General features: G+C 38.9%; 1 protein-coding gene and 1 non-coding gene across 3 annotated transcripts in view; both read right to left on the bottom strand.

The window, feature by feature from the left end:
- The window catches only part of C6 (complement C6), a 77,192-nt gene extending 58,841 nt beyond the window's left edge, over positions 1–18,351 (bottom strand). The window contains exons 1-5 of one of the 2 annotated variants that reach the window (XM_006076392.4): positions 18,185–18,351; positions 10,927–11,089; positions 8,776–8,932; positions 7,289–7,433; positions 138–279 (exon numbers count right to left, since the gene is read on the bottom strand). In XM_006076392.4, the coding sequence (XP_006076454.4) occupies positions 138–279; positions 7,289–7,433; positions 8,776–8,932; positions 10,927–11,069 (587 nt within the window). In that variant the 5' untranslated portion in view covers positions 11,070–11,089; positions 18,185–18,351. Of the gene's footprint in view, positions 1–137; positions 280–7,288; positions 7,434–8,775; positions 8,933–10,926; positions 11,090–17,726; positions 17,865–18,184 lie in introns of those variants that run through there. The other variant, XM_006076394.4, reaches the window with a different exon arrangement.
- TRNAY-GUA lies at positions 11,469–11,540 on the bottom strand. The gene has a single exon. It is a non-coding gene; the product is annotated as a tRNA-Tyr (tRNA).
- Positions 18,352–20,314: the final 1,963 nt, after the last annotated feature.

Below are 20,314 nucleotides of genomic sequence, written 5' to 3'. Positions count from 1 at the left end.
GGACAGATAGGACTAGTGGGAGGAGTAAGAGGTTAATGAGGAATGTGGACAGTGGTGGGTCTCACTGCTTCATTGCTGCTTCCAGCTCTGGTTTTGAAATGGTTTTACTTCCCAAACAATAAAAAGATGTTACATACCCCATGCCCATCAACTGTACACTAGGAATGGGATCATGGCTCCGTGAACATACTGTTTTTTTTCTCCCACAATTCCTTTCATCTGAATTGTCTCCACAATCATTTTCTCCATTGCATTCCAACTTGCTGGCAATGCAGCGACCTGGTCAAGAAATAGTAATATTGACAAGTAATGGTCATTTAAGAGAGTATTGATTTGAAACGTGATTACTTTAAATTTCAAGGGAAGGTAGAGGGCCAGTTTTCATTATTTTTGATAGGCAATAAGGAAATGGAATAACAAACATATTTTCTCTTCTTGTTTAGGATTGCAAGAGTCTGGATAGAATTTGTCACTCTTGAGCTGATTGTCTTAAAGAAATAACTCTAGAATCCCATTCCCACTACAGTGAGCTTGCTGCAGAAATCATGTTCTGTAGGAGAAAATTAACAACAGGCTCAGAATTTTGTTTTAATTCAGCATAATAGACTCAAGGTCACTGCTTTTATTTTTAAAAAACTATAGTTTCACACACACGTCTACTGGTACACATAACAATGTGACTTAATGTCTAAAATTTTATATTGAGAGAAAGAAGCTGGACACAGACGAGTCATGCCATCTGAGTCTTTTATCTCATGTTCAAGAACAAGAAGGATTAAAAGAAAAAAAAAAAGAACAAGAAGGATTAACTAGAAACAGGAAACAAGGAACTTTTGGGGTTTATGGAGATTTTCTGTACCTTGATCGGGGGTTATTTATGTGGGTGTATATATTTGTCAAAATCAAATTGCACACTTACTATCAGTATATTTTACTATAAATAATTATTTTGAAAAGTGAAAAAAAAAAGTGAAAGTGTAAGTCACTAAGTTGTATCTGACTCTGCAACTCCATGGACTGTAGCCCTCTAGGCTCCTCTGGAGTTTTCTAGGCAAGAATACTGGAGTAGGTTACCAATCCTTTCTCCAGTGGTTATTCCTGACCCAGGGATAGAACCTGTGTCTCCTGCATTGCATGCAGATTCTTTACTGTCTGAGTCACCAGGGAAGCCCCTACTTTACTATACATTATTAAATATTTTATTGTAGATATTCACTATATATGATTACTGTTATAATTACCATTAATAAGAGTTTCACTACATACAATTTACTATATCTATTTTTTGGACACATTAAATTCCTGGATACCACAGTGTTAGATAGCAATTTATGTGAATGAGTTTAGAAAATAGTACCAACTCAGATAATTTCCTTTCATTTAAAACTTGCTGAATTTCATAATGATCCTAGGAAACAGTGTGTGCCTGTATATTACTGAAATTGAAACACTCTGTCTACAATGACAGATAGCCTGTCTCCTGCTCCTCAGTCTCTTGCATATAATCAGGAATGCTGGCATCTGTACCATTATGTACAAGTCTCATCAACAGTGATTGAATGTTTTACTCAGGAATATCTTGTCTGGAAAATTCCATGGATAGAGGAGCCTGGTGGGCTATACAGTCCATGGGGTTGCAACGAGTCAGACATGACTGAGCGACTGAGCACCCTCACGCATACACACACATCTCATTACCTATCTTAAATTGTCATCAACATTTCAATACAGCTATGAGTGACTATTTTGATCAACTGAAGTGCTTGAGGAAATTAGATATTTTGTTGAATTTTTTTTTTTTTTTTTTTACTAATAAAGAGTTCCCCAGAAAGCACTTAGTTTCAACTTTTGGGGGGTTAATAATCTTAATGGATCATAGAAAAAGCAAGAGAATTCCAGAAAAAAAGTCTACTTCTGCTTTATTGATTAGGCCAAAGTATGTGACTGTGTAGATCACAACAAACTGTGGAAAATTCTTCAAGAGATGGGAATACCAGACCACCTGACCTGCCTCCTGAGAAATCTGTATGCAGGTCAGGAAGCAACAGTTAGAACTGGACATGGAACAACAGACTGGTTCCAAATAGGGAAAGGAGTACGTCCAGGCTGTATATTGTCACCCTGCTTATTTAACTTATATGCAGAGTACATCATGCACAACGCCGGACTGGATGAAGCACAAGCTGGGATAAAGATTGATGGGAGGAATAACCATAACTTCAGATATGCAAATGACACTACCCTTATGGCAGAAAGTGAAGAGGAACTAAAAAGCCTCTTGATGAAAGTAAGTGAAAGAGGAGAGTGAAAAAGCTGGCTTAAAACTCAGCATTCAAAAAACTAAGATCATGGCCTCCAGTCCCATCACTTCATGGCAAATAGATGGGGAAACAATGGAAACAGTGACAGACTTTATTTTCTTGGACTCCAAAATCACTGCAGATGGTGACTGCAGCCATGAAATTAAAAGACATTTGCTCCTTGGAAGAAAAGCTATGACCAACCTAGACAGCATATTCAAAAGCAGAGACATTACTTTGTCAACAAAGGCCCATCTAGTCAAAGCTATAGTTTTCCAGTGGTCATGTATGGATGTGAGAGTTGGACTATAAAGAAAGCTGAGCACCAGAGAATTGATGCTTTTGAACTGTGGTGTTGGAGAAGACTTGGGAATCCTTTGGACTGCAAGGAGATCAAACCAATCCATCCTAAAGAAAATCAGCCCTGAATATTCATTGGAAGGACTGATGAAGCTGAAACTCCAATACTTTGGCCACCTGATGTGAAGAATTGGCGCATTGGAAAAGACCCTGATGCTGGGAAAGATTGAAGGAGGGAGGAGAAGGGGACGATAGAGGATGAGATGGTTGAATGGCATCACTGATTCAGGATATGAGTTTGAGCAAGCTCTGGGAGTTGGTGATGGACAGGGAAGCCTGGCATGCTGCAATCCATGGGGTCACAAAGAGTCGGACACGACTGAGCAACTGAACTGAGCTGAAGAATTGTCAGTAAGAAGGTGGAATGTAATGAAAGTAATTAAATCATCCTTTGATTATTCAAAATTTTACGACAAGACACTTATTATAGGTATGAGCATCATAATCACACAAGACTGAAAATATAGAGGGAATTGAATTCCTGTTGGTCCTAAGATATAACCTGAAAGATACACTGTTTTTAAAAATAACACATCTCTGGTTTTTCTTGTTTGCTTTTCTTAGAGCAGTGCAGAATGGGTAATTTAGTTTGAAATAGAGATGCTTTACCTAAAGGAGAAACAAATGACACATCTCACAGTTTTTAAAAGTTTTGAACCTAGTACTCATAAACTTGAACAAGAGCTGATTTTTTATATTTTTACACTAAAACTCCCATTTTATCAGATGGAGGTAGGGATACACATGCAAGGTACAATTCTCATTAACTTAGGTTTGTGATCAGGGTACCAGATATGTAAGAAAGTCTATTCATTTGATGCTTCTGTAATGGAGCAGGACCCTGTGGGGCTTTCCCAGCTGGCCTTCTCTCGTATCCTCTGCTTTAGCTCCTCTCTGAAGTACCTACTGAATATATATATATATATATATATATATATATATATATATACACATACACACATTTGATGCACATGTCCTGAGTTGTTTCAAAGGTGTGAAAACCCCCTACCAAATGGAAGATGTTAACCTCTTTATGACCATGAACACATAGCCCCAGGCCTCCTGGAGCCTAAGGACTGATAAAGTTAACCTCTGTGACACAACCCTGTTACCTCATCACCAGCCAGTCAGAGAACTGTGCATGAGCTGATCACATATCCTGTGACCCCCTTCCCTTACCTGGCTTTTAAAAATGCTTTACTGAAATGTTTTAGGGAGCTCAGGGGTTTTTAGGGCTTGAACCACCCATCTCCTTGTATGGCTCTGCAGTTAACCTTTCTGTGTTCCAAACTCTGACATTTTGCTTTGTTTGACTTCACTGTGAACTTGTGCTAACAATTTTAGGGATATTATAGAGTCTCTGTTAACAAGGGTGGGCTTCCCTGGTGGCTCAGTGATAAAGAATTCACCTGCTAATTCAGGAGACTCAGGTTTGATCCGTGGGTCGGCAAGATCCCCTGCAGAAGGAAATGGCAACTTGCTCCTGCATTCTTTCTGGGAAAATCCTACAGACAGAAGAGCCTGGCAGGCTATAGTTCACGGGTTGCACAGAGTTGGACGTGACTTAGTGACTAAACAGCAACAACAACATTAGCAAGGGTAGGGATGAAAGCAGGAGGACTTCTCTTGAGCGAAGTTTAGGAATGGGTGGCAGTGTGAAATAGGACTGATGGGACACTGTTGAGAATGGTTCCAGGTCATGGAAACACAGTGGAATAACTAAAGAAGGAATGGCAGAGGTGAAGGGACATTTCAATAGTACAGAATTTGTAGAAGTCAGCTTGCTTTAGCCAACACATGCATGTATGTATTTACACCTGGAATTATGTAGTCATTTAGAATTATATATGATTTTCCTATTTACTTGAATTGATTTATGTTATTACATGGTATATTATTTTTATAACCAGTTGTAAATTCTCATCTCTGTGTTAAGGTTAGGACTTTGAGAGGAGTTGGCATAGTGCATGGGGATTTGCCTCATGGGTACTTCTCAAAGATCCATGTATACATTAAAGGGATAGTTTGAGAGAATAGCATTGAAACATGTATATTACCATATGTAAAATAGATGACCAGTGCAAGTTCGATGCATGAAGCAGGGCACTCAAAGCCAGTGCTCTGAGACAACCCAGAGGGGTGGGGTGGGGAGGGAGATGGGAGGAGGGTTCAGAATGGAGGGACACAGTGCACCCATGGAAAATATTTTAAAAACTAAACAAAACAAAAAAATACAATTAGCCTTGGAAGATTCTGAAGAGCAATCATGAGAGTAGAAAGGAAAGATAGAGATTTTTTTCTGTTGTTAACTGATCCAAATATCATCCTGATATTTGTCAGGATGACTTACATCATCCTGATATGTCAGACAAATAATGGTCCATCCAATCTTTTATTCCTTTGAGAGTGGCATTAGTGGATGTTTTTAGGAGAGTACAGTGGTATATCATCTTCAGTGGAATATTCAACAACCAAGAGCCCATGGCATTACCCAGTCAGAATGGATGCCAACCATATTTGTACCAGAGATTAACTAGTTAATGGTTGGATCCTGGGAAGATCTAGGAATTTCTGATGAAGGGATCTGGACAGTAGGGCAGAGGTCACTAAGAGAGCTCAGGGTAGCAGCTGCTTATCAACCATTACAGATGCATTTCAATAGTTCAGTTTATATCACTAGCTATGGACGTATTACTGATGAAGTAGAGATTGCTGTGCCTATACCAGTAACTTTCCTGAAATCACTCATTTTGAACTGATAGCACATGGATATATCTAAACACTTCTCAGACTTGTGGATATTTTTGACATAAACAAACTCTTTCATAATAAATTTCATAGATTTATCATCTATTGAATATAAGAATTCTCCCTGGTAATCTGTTCTAGAAACTACCCTTCAAGCTTCAAATTGATGTGCATCAGTTTTAAACTTTTATCTTAATATTCTGAATATAGTGCTTAGGTCTGTATCCCCTTAGCCATTGCCATTAAGGTTTTTCTCATATTCCCTGTTTTGTCAATATGTGACATGACCTTATTTATAAACTGAAATTCAGAAACTTTTTCTCTCATAGTTCTGGAGTGCAGAAGTCTAAACAAGATGTCTGCAGGGCCATGCTCCCTCCAAAACTCTGGGAAGATCCTTCTTGCCTCTTGTTAGCTTCCAGTTGGTTGTTGGTTGCTCAGTTGCTCAGTCACATCTGACTCCTTGAGGCCCGATGGACTGCAGCCGGCCAGTCTTCTCTGTTCATAGAATTTTCCCAGCAAGAATACTGGAGTGAGTTGCCATTTCCTCCTCCAGGGGATCTTCCCCACTCAGGAATCGAACTCACATCTCTTGTGTCTCTGGCATTGGCAGGTGGTTTCTTTACCACTAAGGTCACCTGGGAAGCCCCTTATTTACATAGGCATAATGTATATCTCCCTACCCATGTCTCACCCTTACATTCCGTTCTGGGGATGAGGTACAGAGAGAAAACCCTGGAACCAGCCTTCCTGTCTGACTTTCAGAAAAGATTGGTAAAGCTGAAGGCAGGAAGCAAAGAGTAAGAGAAGAGAAGCATTATGTCCAAGTCTGGGGTCAGTTTTCTATGGGAATTTGAAATCTGCCATCTAGTTCTACTTTTCAGTGTATTTTAGAGTACGCAAATAATTTGGATTTTATTCATCAGAACTCTAATTTTATTTTAACTAAAATTGACTATTTATACAAGAAATCAGTGAACTATGGCCCATGGACAAAAACTGACTTGCTACTTGCTCTTGTAAATAAAATTCTATTGGAACATAGTCATGTTCATTTGTTGAATATACTGTCTATTGTATACTGCCAAGTCATGGCAGCTTTGATGCCACGATTCCAGAGCTGAATAGTTGCTACATAGACTGTATGGCCTGCAAAGCCTAAAATATTCACCACCTGGACTTCTCCTGAAAAAGTTTGCAGAAATCTGACCTATATGGTTCAACATGCTGAGCTTTGGAAAGCTATTAATTAGCAAGAGAATACATAGATTAAGTAGTATATTCAAGGTTTGATTATAATCTAACAATACTTAAATATCAAAATGTATGAATCTGTATGAGAATTGAACTTGAAGGGAATGTTGCCATTGTTTAAATCATTTGCAGCCTCCTCTTTTGTGATTATCTTTGGAATCATTCAATGGACCGTACCAGAAAATTTGTTACATCATCTCTAACCATCCCCTTTACATAATATCTTAGCATTAACATCCTTATCTTAATAAACCATATTAAAATTTTAAAATGCATCACTCCTTTTCAATTGCTTATTTCAGTTGTGCTTATTAATAGCCAATTTTTAAAAGTATCTGCTTCCTCCTCTGTTTCCTCCTCCTCATTCTCTTCCTCCTGTTTCATAACAGTGTAGGAACCTGGGAACTTTTCTTGATGAGCAAAGGAATCAGGTAAGTGGTCAAGATGATTATAGCCTGAAAGCTGTAATTTTACACATGAATAGTACGTAATTGGTAGCATAACATCCCTGTCTCCCTAGGCTTAAAATATGGTGGGACTTTTCTATTATGACTTTCACTGGGAGTCAATTGGAATAACTTTAGTCATTTTTAGTGAAGACTGAAGATTTTTCAAAAGTACATTACCACTGTCACAGCGGAATTTATTCTTGCAGTCAATCTCCTCAATTTTGCAGAGCTTGGATGGAGTGCATGGCTGAAAGGTCATGAGAGGCTCCGTACATGGTTGTCCTCCAAACTGACTGGGGCGCAAGATGGACCTAACCTTGAACTAAAAGGAAAGGAGAGAAAGGTGAATACCTCTGAGGCTGGACCTAACCTTGAACTAAAAGGGGAGGAGAGAAAGGTGAATACCTCTGAGGCTGGGTCAAAGCCAGAAAGTATCTAAGAAAACTGGGCTTCTCAGTCACAGTAGTGATTTTTCCTATAGTGGCATTTCCTAAATTACTAATGATTTTTTTCCAATTTCATTATTGTGTTTTCTTAGGGAAGTCAGTACTTTTGGGGTCTCATTTTTCCAACCTGTAAAACGAGGAAGTGGGACAACAAATTTCTGAAGATTTCTAACTCTGAAATCATAGGATTCTAAATTGAATCAAAATCAAACACACAAATATTTACTGAGCATGTCCTGAGTGCAATAAATCTTCCAGGTCGTAACAGTAGCCCTTTTATTCCTCAAAGATAGTATGAAGTGATAAATGTGAAAGGATTGATGGGGGAGGGCTTTTGTATGAGGAAGTCACTGTGGAAACCAAGGCTGGCACGTTTTCCACACTATGAAAGGTTTTAAATGGTCAGTAGTAAATCAAAGAGTCAGGGAAGGATAGAAATAGAATAGGATTCAAAAGTACTGACTTTAAAGTCAGAAAAATCCAAGTTCAATATGTAGCTTTCTATTCATTAGTGATGTGTGCTTGGGTAAATTACTTAACTCCTAATGAGCTATAATGTCCTCATCTGTAAAATGGGTAGAAAAACAATGTGATGTGAAGTTTGAATAGGATGATGTGTGCAAAGGAACCTAAACGGCCTCTGTGAGGTAGTGGGTGCTTTCCTAGTACTGGGTCAATTCCTTTTACTTCCCTAATGTCTGAATGCTTAGCACCTACCCTGACTGGGATTCACGTGGGCCAGTGCCCTACCTGGAATGAACTTGAGGTAGGTAAATATTGCAGCTGGGAACAATAAACAAATCGAGGGACTTTCCCTTAGCAGGGGCAGTTAAAGAAAGGGCAAGGAGTCATTTTAATTAATGTACCTCATTTCTGTCTGATTTTAAAACTTGGACTGAATTGCCCATTTTTTAGCACCTGTTTTTGCTTTGTGAGCTCTCACAGGGCAGAGGCAGTAGAAATCAGATCTGGTTGAGTGCAATACCAATCCTCGGGGTTTGGGGGGGGGTGGCAGGCAGAACTTTTTTTCGGTATTCACATGCCAATAAAGCATGTCAAATGAATCCTGCCTCCCCCTAAAATATTTCCCTCAGTGGAAGCTGGGACAATTTATTTCCAGAAATTAAAGTAATTCATCATTTCTATGATTGTTGAGTTTGTCAGGGAATTCGAGAATTTATGATTCTGATTTCCTGAATATACCCACATTTCACTTACCCGTTTTTGAACACAAGGGTCGCAGTCTGACCAGGGTCCATAATCTCCCAGGCGGCAATTGATAGGGCAAGTTTGCCAGTTACACTCTCTGGACTCCTGCTTGGTACAAAGCTGGCCACAAAAGTTTTCAAAATAGTACTTATCTGTAACAATCCGTCTATAATAAGGAGGAGAAAGCTGCTTAGAATGAGTGTCTTTACTGTGGCTCAAGCCCCATAAGAAAAATATTCATTGAGCATCAATTACAGTGAATAAAAGGAAAGAGGTTTTCATGGAAAATCAAGCAGTCCACCATATGTACAGTTTTTACCACTTAATGGAACTCAGGACTGGGTCCATAATTTGTGGGGCACAAAGCAAAATAAAAGTGGGAGGGGGGCAACATGTTCAAAGAAGGCTAAGCACCAAAGAATTGATGCTTTCAAACTGTGGTGCTAGACAACTCTTAAGAGTCCCTTGGACTGCAAATAGATCAAACCAGTCAATCCTAAAAGATATCAATCATGAATATTCATTAGAAAGACTGAGGCTGAAAGTGAAGCTCCAATACTTTGGCCACCTAAATGTGAAGAGCCAACTCATTGGAAAAGACCCTGATGCTGGGAAAGATTGAAGGTAGGAGGAGAAGATGACAGAGGATGAGATGTTTTGATGGCATCACCGACTCAGTGGACATGAATTTGAACAAACTCTGGGAGATAGTGAAGCACAGGGAAACCTGGCGGACTACTGTTCATGGGGTTGCAAAGAATCAGACATGATTGAGCGACTGAACAGCAACACATATTCATAAATTCTTAAGAATTTCCAAAGAGAGGAGGCAGAGCATGAAGCCAAACCACAGCCCTTCTCAGAGTACGATCCTGTGTGAATGCATAGGCTACACGTCTATGAAGCCTGCCATGATGGAATTCCTGGGAGAGACTGGAAGAAAAAGAAAGAAGAAAGTTTCTGCAAATTGCTTAAAAGATGACAATGCAATGTGGTAAGTACAATGATTGAGATAGAGCCAGAGCTCTGTGGGGCTAAAGATGAAAGGAGAAAGTGACATGAGAGATACATTTTGAAAAATCCATGTGAGTTTTCCAGGCAACAAAGGGAAGGGCGTTCAGAGGAAACAGCTTGTGCACAGATCAGCAGGGAAGGAGTATGATATGTCCGTGGAGGAGTCTGTGGGATGGACCTGAGAAAAGCATAATCGAGAGGGATGAACTTTTATTATGGTACTTTATTTGGTAGGCAGTAGTAAGCTACTCCAGTACTCTTGCCTGGAAAATCCCATGGACCGAGGAGCCTGGCAGGCTACAGTCCATGGGGTCGCTAAGAGTCAGACATGACTGAGTGACATAGCAGCAGCAGTGAGCTACTAAGGGACTCTTGAGTAGGGAAGTATTACGAACAAATCTGTTCTTACGTCTGGACTAGATGGTTTATAGAGGCCATCAGGTGGTGATTTTAATGAGACTCACACTACATATGTAAAAATAGTTTTCTAAAAAGTTCCATAACAGTTAAAAACACATTAAGTATATGCCTTTTTTCTTCCAAGTCACGTGAGCGTCTTCATGGAACAGAAATATCTAACAGATTTAAAGAAACTGTGGGGGAGGAATAATCTGAATTAATGAAAAGACTGAATTATTAAATGTTATCAAGTAAAACACAGTTTTCTTGCCTTCTTGTCCATGCCAACAATCAAGCTAATAGCTAGCAGTGCTGCTCAATTGAAGTCCTGTTAGACTCAGTTTAATGAGTAGAAAATTCTCTATAATTAACTCACTAACTGTAGGCAAGCAGAGTTATGTGCTGATTGAAAAAAAAAAAAAGCCCAAGTAGTGATTCTAAGTAAATTAAATAGTCAACTGAAAATATTGCACAGATTCTTAATTGAATTTCTTTAAAATGCTTCAATTTTATGGAGAGAACAAAAGTATACTCCACTTTAACCTTATGTGGAAAAGACATCAAATTCCATCCAAATTCATGAGTTCTTTTTAAAATTAAAAAAATTTTTGCAGATTATACTCTGCAAAAATTATACTTGCAGATATATTTTCTTTCCCATTGCTTAGTGTGGCACTTTTTGATTTTGCTAATTCTGTCCTTGAGGTTTCCCAGGGCACATAGAAAAGCTACAAAGCCCACACCCACCTCTCTCTGGTCTGGGTTCCAGAATTGCAGGTTTTTGAGCAGCTGGACCACTGAGTCCATGGGTAATGATCACAGAAACAGGCTTGGCTCTTGTCAATCAGAGCACTCAGCAGGATAAAATACAAGACAGAGTGTCTGGCCATGCCTGGAGGGCCTCCAGATCCTGAAAAGAAATGATGTAATACATATCAAACATTCATGGGGTAAAACTTAACAAATCATTCTCGGTTACAGCCTCAAATATGATCTTTGAAAACATCTTGCCTTCCTTAAGTCAACACGTATAAATTCACAGCCTTATGAGTATAAATCCTATTTCTAAAGATTTTTAGGGTGGACATTCCCATAGTTCAAAATCCCAGTACTAGTTAAGTTTCTCTGAACTGTGAGTGATAGGCTACAAGACAAAGTGAAAGTGAAGTCGCTCAGTTGTGTCCAACTCTTTGCGACCCTATGGACGGTAACCTATCAGGCTCCATGGTCCATGGGATTTTCCAGGCAAGAATACTGGAGTGGGCTGCCATTTCCTTCTCCAGGAGATCTTCCCAACCCAGGGATCGAACCCGGGTCTCCTGCATTACAGACAGATGCTTTACCGTCTGAGCCACTAGGGAAGCCCAAGTGGCTCACAAGACTAAGAGTCAGTACCAAATCCCAGTCATCTTACCACTCAACATCTATCACATTGGCTGGGTAAGGAACAGGCATCAGTAAGTGTTCACTGAATGAAGGTATATCATAATGTACAATTAGTATGGTGTAGTTCAAACCCAGTCAGGAAAGTCAACCTTCTTTTAAGCAGTGAAACTTAAAAAAAAAAAGAAATCTATGTAGAACTCCAATACAGAATAAAAATGAAGCTGCCACTGGCCAGCCAGGCTGAAGTCAGTGGGAATAAACTAGTCTCCAATTCCCTAAACCAGCCCTAAGATGTATGTAATCCAGTGTGAAAACCAAGCATGATCCTTCAGTTCTCATGTTGTTAAACTTAGGACATTACCAGCACTGTGTAGAAGAAATTCTAAATGATGTTGCTAATTTAAATAAAGACAAAATTCTACAAAGAGGAGATCGTATCACTTAGAAGAATGAAAACAAACCCTGTAAAGGAAAAAAAGCAATCAAAGTGTGTAGTAAATATTTGTATCACATTCCATTCCCAAATGGAATTTTTTATATGATCTTACACTTTTTGAGATAATTACTTATTTTGTGCAGACAGTACCCTCAAGTATTACCTAGTACTTCCTTTCAGTTTTTCATACCTTTCTGGGACTGGGGAAGGACTTTGGAACCTTTCTTTCTGAAGCTCTGTTTAGTTTCCTGGCATCTTGGTATTAATAGCTTGCTAAAGATTTCATTGTCCCATTATCTCTACTTTTAGACTCAGAGAAGTTAGAGCTGGAAAGGGTCTTTGAAACCTTTAGGTTAAACTCCCTCATTTTAGGGATGATGAGGCTAAGGCTTTAGCAGGTACGTAAGGTTGAAGCTACATAACAAGTAAGCCCAAGATTCCACATTCTTAGATGAGATGTATCCCTTCATTTGATTTCTAGTAATACTAATCTACATGCTTGGAAATTCACCACCCAGACCACAAGAGGGTTTGCTCAGATGTGGCTAAATGCCAGAGAAAACTTGGACCAGTGGTTCCCCATGTGCTGTGGAGCCTTGAGGATCTGTGAGTTAATGGATGGAGTTAGCAAAACCATACTTGCCCCCTAATACTGCCATTTTGATTTTTGTATCTCTAACAAAACATGCACTCAATATGCCAGCAAATTTGGAAAACTCAGCAGTGGCCACAGGACTGGAAAAGGCCAATTCTCATTCCAATCTCAAAGAAGAGCAATGTCAAAGAATGTTCAAACTACAACACAATTGCACTCATGTCACATGCTAGCAAGGTAATGCTCAAAATTCTCCAAGCTAGGTGTCAACAGTTATCAGTATCAGTTCAGTTGCTCAGTCGTGTCTGACTCCTCCCTGTCCATCACCAACTCCTGGAGTTTACCCAAATTCATGTCCATTGAGTTGGTGATGCCATCCAACCATCTCATCCTCTGTTGTCCCCTTCTCCTCCTGCCTTCAATCTTTCCCAGCATCAGGGTCTTTTCAAATGAGTCAGTTCTTTACATCAGGTGGCCAAAGTATTGGAGTTTCAGCTTCAACATCACTCCCTCCAATGAATATTCAGGACTGATTTCATTTAGGATGGACTGGTTGGATCTCCTTGCAGGCTAAGGGACTCTCAAGAGTCTTCTCCAACACCACAGTTCAAAAGCATCAATTCTTCGGTGCTCAGCTTTCTTTATAGTCCAATTCCCACATCCATACATGACTACTGGAAAAACCATAGCTTTGACTAGATGGACCTTTCTTAGAAAAGTCAAGTCTCTGCATTTTAATATGCTGTCTAGGTTGGTCATAGCTTTTCTTCCAAAGAGCAAGCCTCTTAATTTCATCGCTGCAGTCACCATCTGCAGTGATTTTGGAGCCCAAGAAAATGAAGTCTGTCACTGTTTCCACTGTTTCCGCATCTATTTCCCATGAAGTGATGGGACTGGATGCATGATCTTAGTTTTCTGAATGTTGAGCATTAAGCCAACTTTTTCACTCTCCACTTTCACTTTCATCAAGAGGCTTTTTAATTCTTCTTCACTTTCTGCCATAAGGGTGGTGTCATCTGCATATCTGAGGTTATTGATATTTCTCCTGGCAATCTTGATGCCAGCTTGTGCTTCATCCAGCCCAGCGTTTCTCATGATGTACGCTGCATATAAGTTAAATAAGCAGGATGACAATATACACCCTTGACATACTCCTTTTCCTATTTAGAACCAGTCTGTTGTTCCATGTCCAGTTCTAACTGTTGCTTCTTGACCTGCATACAGATTTTTCAAGAGGTGGGTCAGGTGGTCTGGTATTCCCATCTCTTCAACTGTACATGAACCAAGAACTTCCAGATGTACAAGCTGGATTTAGAAAAGGCAGAGGAACCAGAGATCAAACTGCTAACATCCATTGTATCATAGAAAAAGCAAGAGAATTCAAGAGAAACATATACTTTTGCTTCACTGACTATGCTAAAGCCATGGACTGTGTGGATCACAACAAACTCTGTTGAAAATTCTTAAAGAGATGGGAATAACAGACCACCTTACCTGCCTCCTGAGAAACCTATCTGTAGATTAAGAAGCAACAGTTAGAACTGGACATGGAACAACAAACTGGTTCCTAATAGGGAAAGGAGTAAGTCAATGCTGTATATTGTCACCCTGTTTATTTAACTTCTATGCAGAGTACATCATGCAAAATGCCAGGCTGGATGAAGCTCAACTTGGAAGCTGGAATCAAGATTATTGGGAGAAATATCAATAACCTCAGGTAGGCAGATGATACCACTCTAATGACAGAAAATGAAGAGGAACTAAAGAGCCTCTTGATGAAGGTGAAAGAGGAGAGTAAAAGAGCTGGCTTAAAGCTCAACATTCAAAAAACTAAGATCATGGCATCTGGTCCATTAACCTCATGGCAAATAGATGGGGGAAAAAAAGTGGAAACAGTGACAGGCTTTATTTTCTTGGGCTCCAAAGTCACTGTGGATGGTTACTGAAGCCATGAAATTAAAAGACGCTTACTCCTTGGAAGGAAAGCTGTAACTAACCTGACTGTGTTAAAAAGCAGAGACATTACTTTGCCAACAAATGTCTATCTAGTCAAAGCTGTGGTTTTTCCAGTAGACAGGTACCAATGTTAGAGTTGTACCATAAAGAAGGCTGAGTGCTGAAGAACTGATGCTCTTGAACTGTGATGCTGAAGAAGACTCTTGAGAATCCCTTGGACTGCAAAGACAGCCAACCAGTCAGTCCTAAAGGAAATCAGTCCTGATATTCATTGGCAGGATTGATGAATTTTCAGCTGAAGCTGAAGCTCCAATACTTTGGCCACTTGATAAGAAGAGCTGACTCATTGGAAAAGACCCTGATGCTGGGAAAGATTGAGGGTGGGAGGAGAAGAGGGTAACAGAGGATGAAATGATTGGATGACATCATCGACTCAATGGACATGAGTTTGAGCAAACTGGGAGACACTGAAAGACAGGGAAGCCTGGCTTGTGTGTACTCCATGGTGTTACCAAGAGCCAGACATGACAGAGGGATTGAACAACAACAACAATTTCCGGTATACAGCAAAGTGATTCAGTTATATATATTTATATATGTATATGTATATGTATGTGTGTGTGTATATATATATATATATACTGGTGCTGGTTTAGACACTAAGTTGTGTCTAACTCTTACAACACCATGTACTATAGCCTGCCAGGCTCCTCTGTTCGTGGGATTCTCCAGGCAAGAATACTGGAGTGGGATGCCATTTCCTACTCCAGGGGATCTTTCCAACCCAGGACTAGAACCTGGGTCTCCTGCATCGCAAGCAGATTCTTAACTGACTTAGCTATGAAAGAAAGAAAGATAGTGAAGTTGCTCAGTCGTGTCCAACTCTTTGCGATCCCATGGACAGTGGCTTGCACCAGGCTCCTCCGTCCATGGGATTTTCTAGGCAAGAGTACTGGAGTGGGTTGCCATTTCCTCCTCCAGGGAATCTTCCCGACCCAAGGATTGAACCCGGGTCTCCCGCATTGTAGACAGACGCTTTACCATCTGAGCCACAAGGGTTAGAGATTAGCTAAGGGTTATAGACTTAGCTATGAGGGTAGCCCAAATATATATATAAATAAACTGGATGTATGGTTTCCTGTGCTATGCAGTAGGATCTTGTTTATTTCCTTTGTATATAGTAGTTTGTATCTGCTAACTCGAAACTCCTAATTTATCCCTCTCCTACCCTTTTCCCCTTTGGGTAACCATAAATTTGCTTTCTATGAGTCTTTCTTCTAAATAAGTTCACTTGTATCATATTGTATATTGCCCATATCATATGGCATTTGTCTTTCTAACTTACATCACTTAGTATGTCAGTCAGTAAACATTTTCAAATTGTCCTACAAGCTCAGAGAAAAATCCTAGAATAAAAGCAACAAAATCCACTGACATGTGGCTGAATATGTCCTTTAATTTGAAATGGAATTGACACCTATTTGAGTATTCATTGAATGAGATATAAAGAAACAGAATTCATTATCACTGTCTGAGGAGGGTAGACAGAAACTGAAGATGCTTTTCATGATTTTTATCCAAACTTTAAAAAAAATATATTTTTAATTGGAGGATAGTTACTTTACAGTATTGACCTGGTTTCTGCCATACATCAACATGAATCAGCCATAGGATACATGTAAGTTGCTACACTCATAGGCTGTTTCAATCATAAAAACAAGAGACTCCTTTAAAGACCACTGAACTTGCCTGCCAATTTTAGTTCTCTCAGTCATGTCTGACACTTTGCGACCCCATGGACTGTAGTCTTTCAGGCTCTTTTGTCCACAGGGATTCTCCAGGCAAGAGTACTGGAATGGGTTTTCATGCCCTTCTCCAGGGGATCGTCCCAACCCAGGGATGGAATTCAGGTCTCCCACATTGCAGGCAGATTCTTTACCATCTGAGCCACTAGGGTAGCCCAATTTTAGTTCACTGGTACTTAACTCACCTTTTCTGGTTTTCTTCAGCAATACAGAACCATAGACTTTGGGATAAGAGTGTCCAGAAATTAGGCAGGGTTCAAACCAAATACATAGTATGAGTTCTATATGCTACACATCAGACCCAAGCTGAGATTGAATGATTTTCTACTGGCTTTCTACCAGCTGCTAAGGGCCCTGAGGCTTCTAAACAATATGAAGTTTTCTTATTAATCACTAGACCGACCACATCCCATCCCCCACCCCCAAATTGGGACCTTCTCAAGCAGGAACTGTTTCAGCAAGGAAGGAGACCTAAACAGAGGGGTTTTTCCTGTTGTTTATTTATTTGATCTTTTTCTTATTAAATTTTGAAGAGATAGATATGTTCCAGAATAACTCAGTTGTAAAGAAAATAAATTCTTATGTTGTGGGATCAGCATGTAAATGATCGGGCAAAATTGAATTACAAAAGATTACTAGTTCTCAATTCTCAGCAGACACTCTGTTTTAACTTCCAAAAGCTTGAAAAGTATAGGTGGATATTATTCCTCTTCTCATAAAACTGCAATAACAGAATCCATATAAAATATTCTAATCTCATATTTGGCTATACTATTCTGAGACAATTTGGAAGATGCTATAAATGAAGATGATAACGCCAAAGATTCTTATTTGAGGAGATGCTAATAAAATAGCTAATCAGTAGCTTCTCCTTTTATAACATTTTATTGTTATAAGGAAAAGTTGTCTTATGTTAAAATAATTCTCATTCAAATAAAGATAATTATTTCTTTTATTTTTTTATTATCATAGCCCAGCATCTAATATCAAAGCATTCCTTATTTATCGATTTTTAACATCTGTAGACATTTTGGAGATATCTAAAATTTCATGCAGGCATTATGCCCACTACCACACAATTTTCATATAAACATGGAACAAAAAAATTTTCAGTGAGTCGACAAATATAGTTAAGAAAAATTTTCCACTGCAGTAGCATGGTAGAAGAGCAGCAGTTCTGGAAGTTTTCTCATTGCCAACCCTCTTGAACTCTAAAAATGAGCAGTTCCATTGAACCATTGAAGATGGCTATGTGAGCATGTGGAGAATTCTATTATAGAGTGAAATCCATTTTATTCTCATCTATCAGCTTCCCATGTCCTTGACTCACATGAATGATTTGTTCCTAAGGCAGTTCAGCACATCTTACCTGACAGGTTCAGAAGATGTTCTAGTCCGACCCTAAGTTCAAGTTCTTCCTTTCCATCTTCTTGTAAATGTCTTGAATCTCTTATTTTTTATTTTTTCCTTCTGCCCATGCCCTAGAAGCTCAAGAAGTTGTATTTACCACTGCTGGTGCTGTCTGGGGAGCCCAGGCACATGACTAGTCTTTGGCTAAAAGGTATGTTTGCTTTACTTTTAAATGTAGTTTATCTCATAGAAAAACTTGATTCACCAAGGCAGCTCTCCGGAAGGACACTTCTTTAAGAAATATGAACCTTTTGGTTCTTTTGAGGTTTAAGCAAAATAGTTACATCTTACTTTAAAAGGAAGGTAAAAGACTGTAATCTGTTATGTATTTTCATGCATGAAAGGTCAAGTTTGTTGGAAGCATGATCTACGATTTTGAAATCTTAAAATTACAAATGAAATCATTATGTCACTTACCTTAAACAAAGACTGTGGTATCCAGTTTGTGGTATCCAGAAAACTAATCTGCAGATGGCTAAGGAAACAATAGGTACTCACAGTGAAAAGGGTTTATAGAATAATCCAAACAAATCTTTTTTCCCCTTTGCTAGCTGACACAAGGTCATGTCCCAGAGATCTAACAACACTTAGAGCACTGTCAGAACAAACATTCCGTGGGAAATCTGGACTTTGGATATGATTACTTCAATCAGCAGTAAACCTGAAACTTTTTTTTTTCTTTGTTACGTTTTTAAAAATTTATTTTTATATGGAGGAAAATTGCTTTACAATGTAGTGTTGACTTCTGTCTTACATAAGTACACATATGTCCCCAACTCTCTTGAACCTCCCTCTCAGCCTCTAACTCATCCTACCCTTCCAGGTTGTCACAGAGTACTGGGTTGAGCTCCCTGTATTATACAGTAATTTGCCACTATCTCTAGCTATCTATTTTACATATGGTAATGTGTGGAATATCACTCAGCCATAAAAAGGAATGAATCTGAGTTACTTCTGTAGAGGTGGATTAACCTAGAGCTTGTTATACAGAGTGAAGTAAGTTAGAAAGAGAAAAACAAATATCATATATTAACACATATATATATGAAATCTAGAAAAATAGTACTGATGAACCTATTTACAGGGCACGAATAGAGATACAGACATAGAGAACAAACTTGTGAACACAGTGGGGGAAAGACAGGGTGGGATGAATTGAGAGAGTAGCATTGAAACAACTCTGCAACAACCCTGTATCTCTTAAGAGTGAGATATTACACAGGGTCCTGCTTAATGGGTACTGCTACTGAAGATTAAAGAAATCTCTGTCTCCATTTTAAAAAACTGTCAGAATAAATTGCTTAAAATTGCCTTCTCCTTTAGCAATGTGTCCATTTAATTAAAAAATATATAGATTTTTTCTGATTATGTAATATTTATTGAGAAAGATTTAGAAAATGTGAAAAGCATGAAGAGGAAAAGCAAAATCATTTTTCATAAACAGATAAAACTATTCATAGTTGGACTACATACTCCATATATAATGTACTTCAATCATATAATGTTCAGACACATATATGTGTCTCTCCACGTACACATATGCAAAAAAGCATATATATATAATTTTGTGACAGTATACATTTTTAAAAATATTTAAATGGCACAGAATTTATCATATTCCATGATTTACAGAACCATATCATCATTGGTCTGTGCAAGATCTTTTATTTAATTTCACTATCTTCCCCCATGATTTGGTTTCATTTCTTTTCCCAGATTAGTTATATCTTAGTATATTTCATGTTTGTCCTTACATATGGTTATTTAGATATATGTGTTTATACCCTAAAAACACAAAGTCTCATTTTCTATGAGTATTTTTTTGATTACACAAATGGTATTTTGCTAAAAGTTTTATTTGATTTCTTACTTTTTTCATTCAACTTTATGCTTCTGAGCCTTATTCAGTGTATGTCTATTGGAACACAGACATTCACTGTATGGACTACCTTTTATTTTCCCACTCTCTTAGCTCTTTTGTTGCCCTCATCTCCCTGCAATTATAAACACAATGTACTCTTTCCTTGAGAACCTTTGAGAAAAATTCCAAGAGACTTCCAGGTTGCTCTTCAGAAAAACTATACGTGTTTAAACTCTTACTAGGTCCATCTAGTCAAGGCTATGGTTTTTCCAGTAGTCATGTATGGGTGTGAGAGTTGGACTGTGAAGAAAGCTGAGTGCCGAAGAATTCATGCTTTTGAACTGTGGTGTTGGAAAAGACTCTTGAGAGTCCCTTGGACTGCAAGGAGATCCCATCAGTCCATCCTAAAGGAGATCAGCCCTGGGATTTCTTTGGAAGGAATGATGCTAAAGCTGAAACTCCAATACTTTGGGCACCTCATGCGAAGAGTTGACTCATTGGAAAAGACTCATCTGATGCTGGGAGGGATTGGGGGCAGGAGGAGAAGGGGACAACAGAGGATGAGATGGCTGGATGGCATCACTGACTCGATGGACGTGAGTCTGAGTGAACTCTGGGAGTTGGTGATGGACAGGGAGGCCTGGCATGCTGCGATTCATGGGGTCGCAAAGAGTCGGACACGACTG

Source organism: Bubalus bubalis, chromosome 19 (genome assembly GCF_019923935.1).
Source record: "Bubalus bubalis isolate 160015118507 breed Murrah chromosome 19, NDDB_SH_1, whole genome shotgun sequence".
NCBI lineage: Eukaryota > Metazoa > Chordata > Mammalia > Artiodactyla > Bovidae > Bubalus > Bubalus bubalis.
Note: the sequence above shows the minus strand (reverse complement) of the source record. Positions and strands in the feature narration are given on the sequence as shown.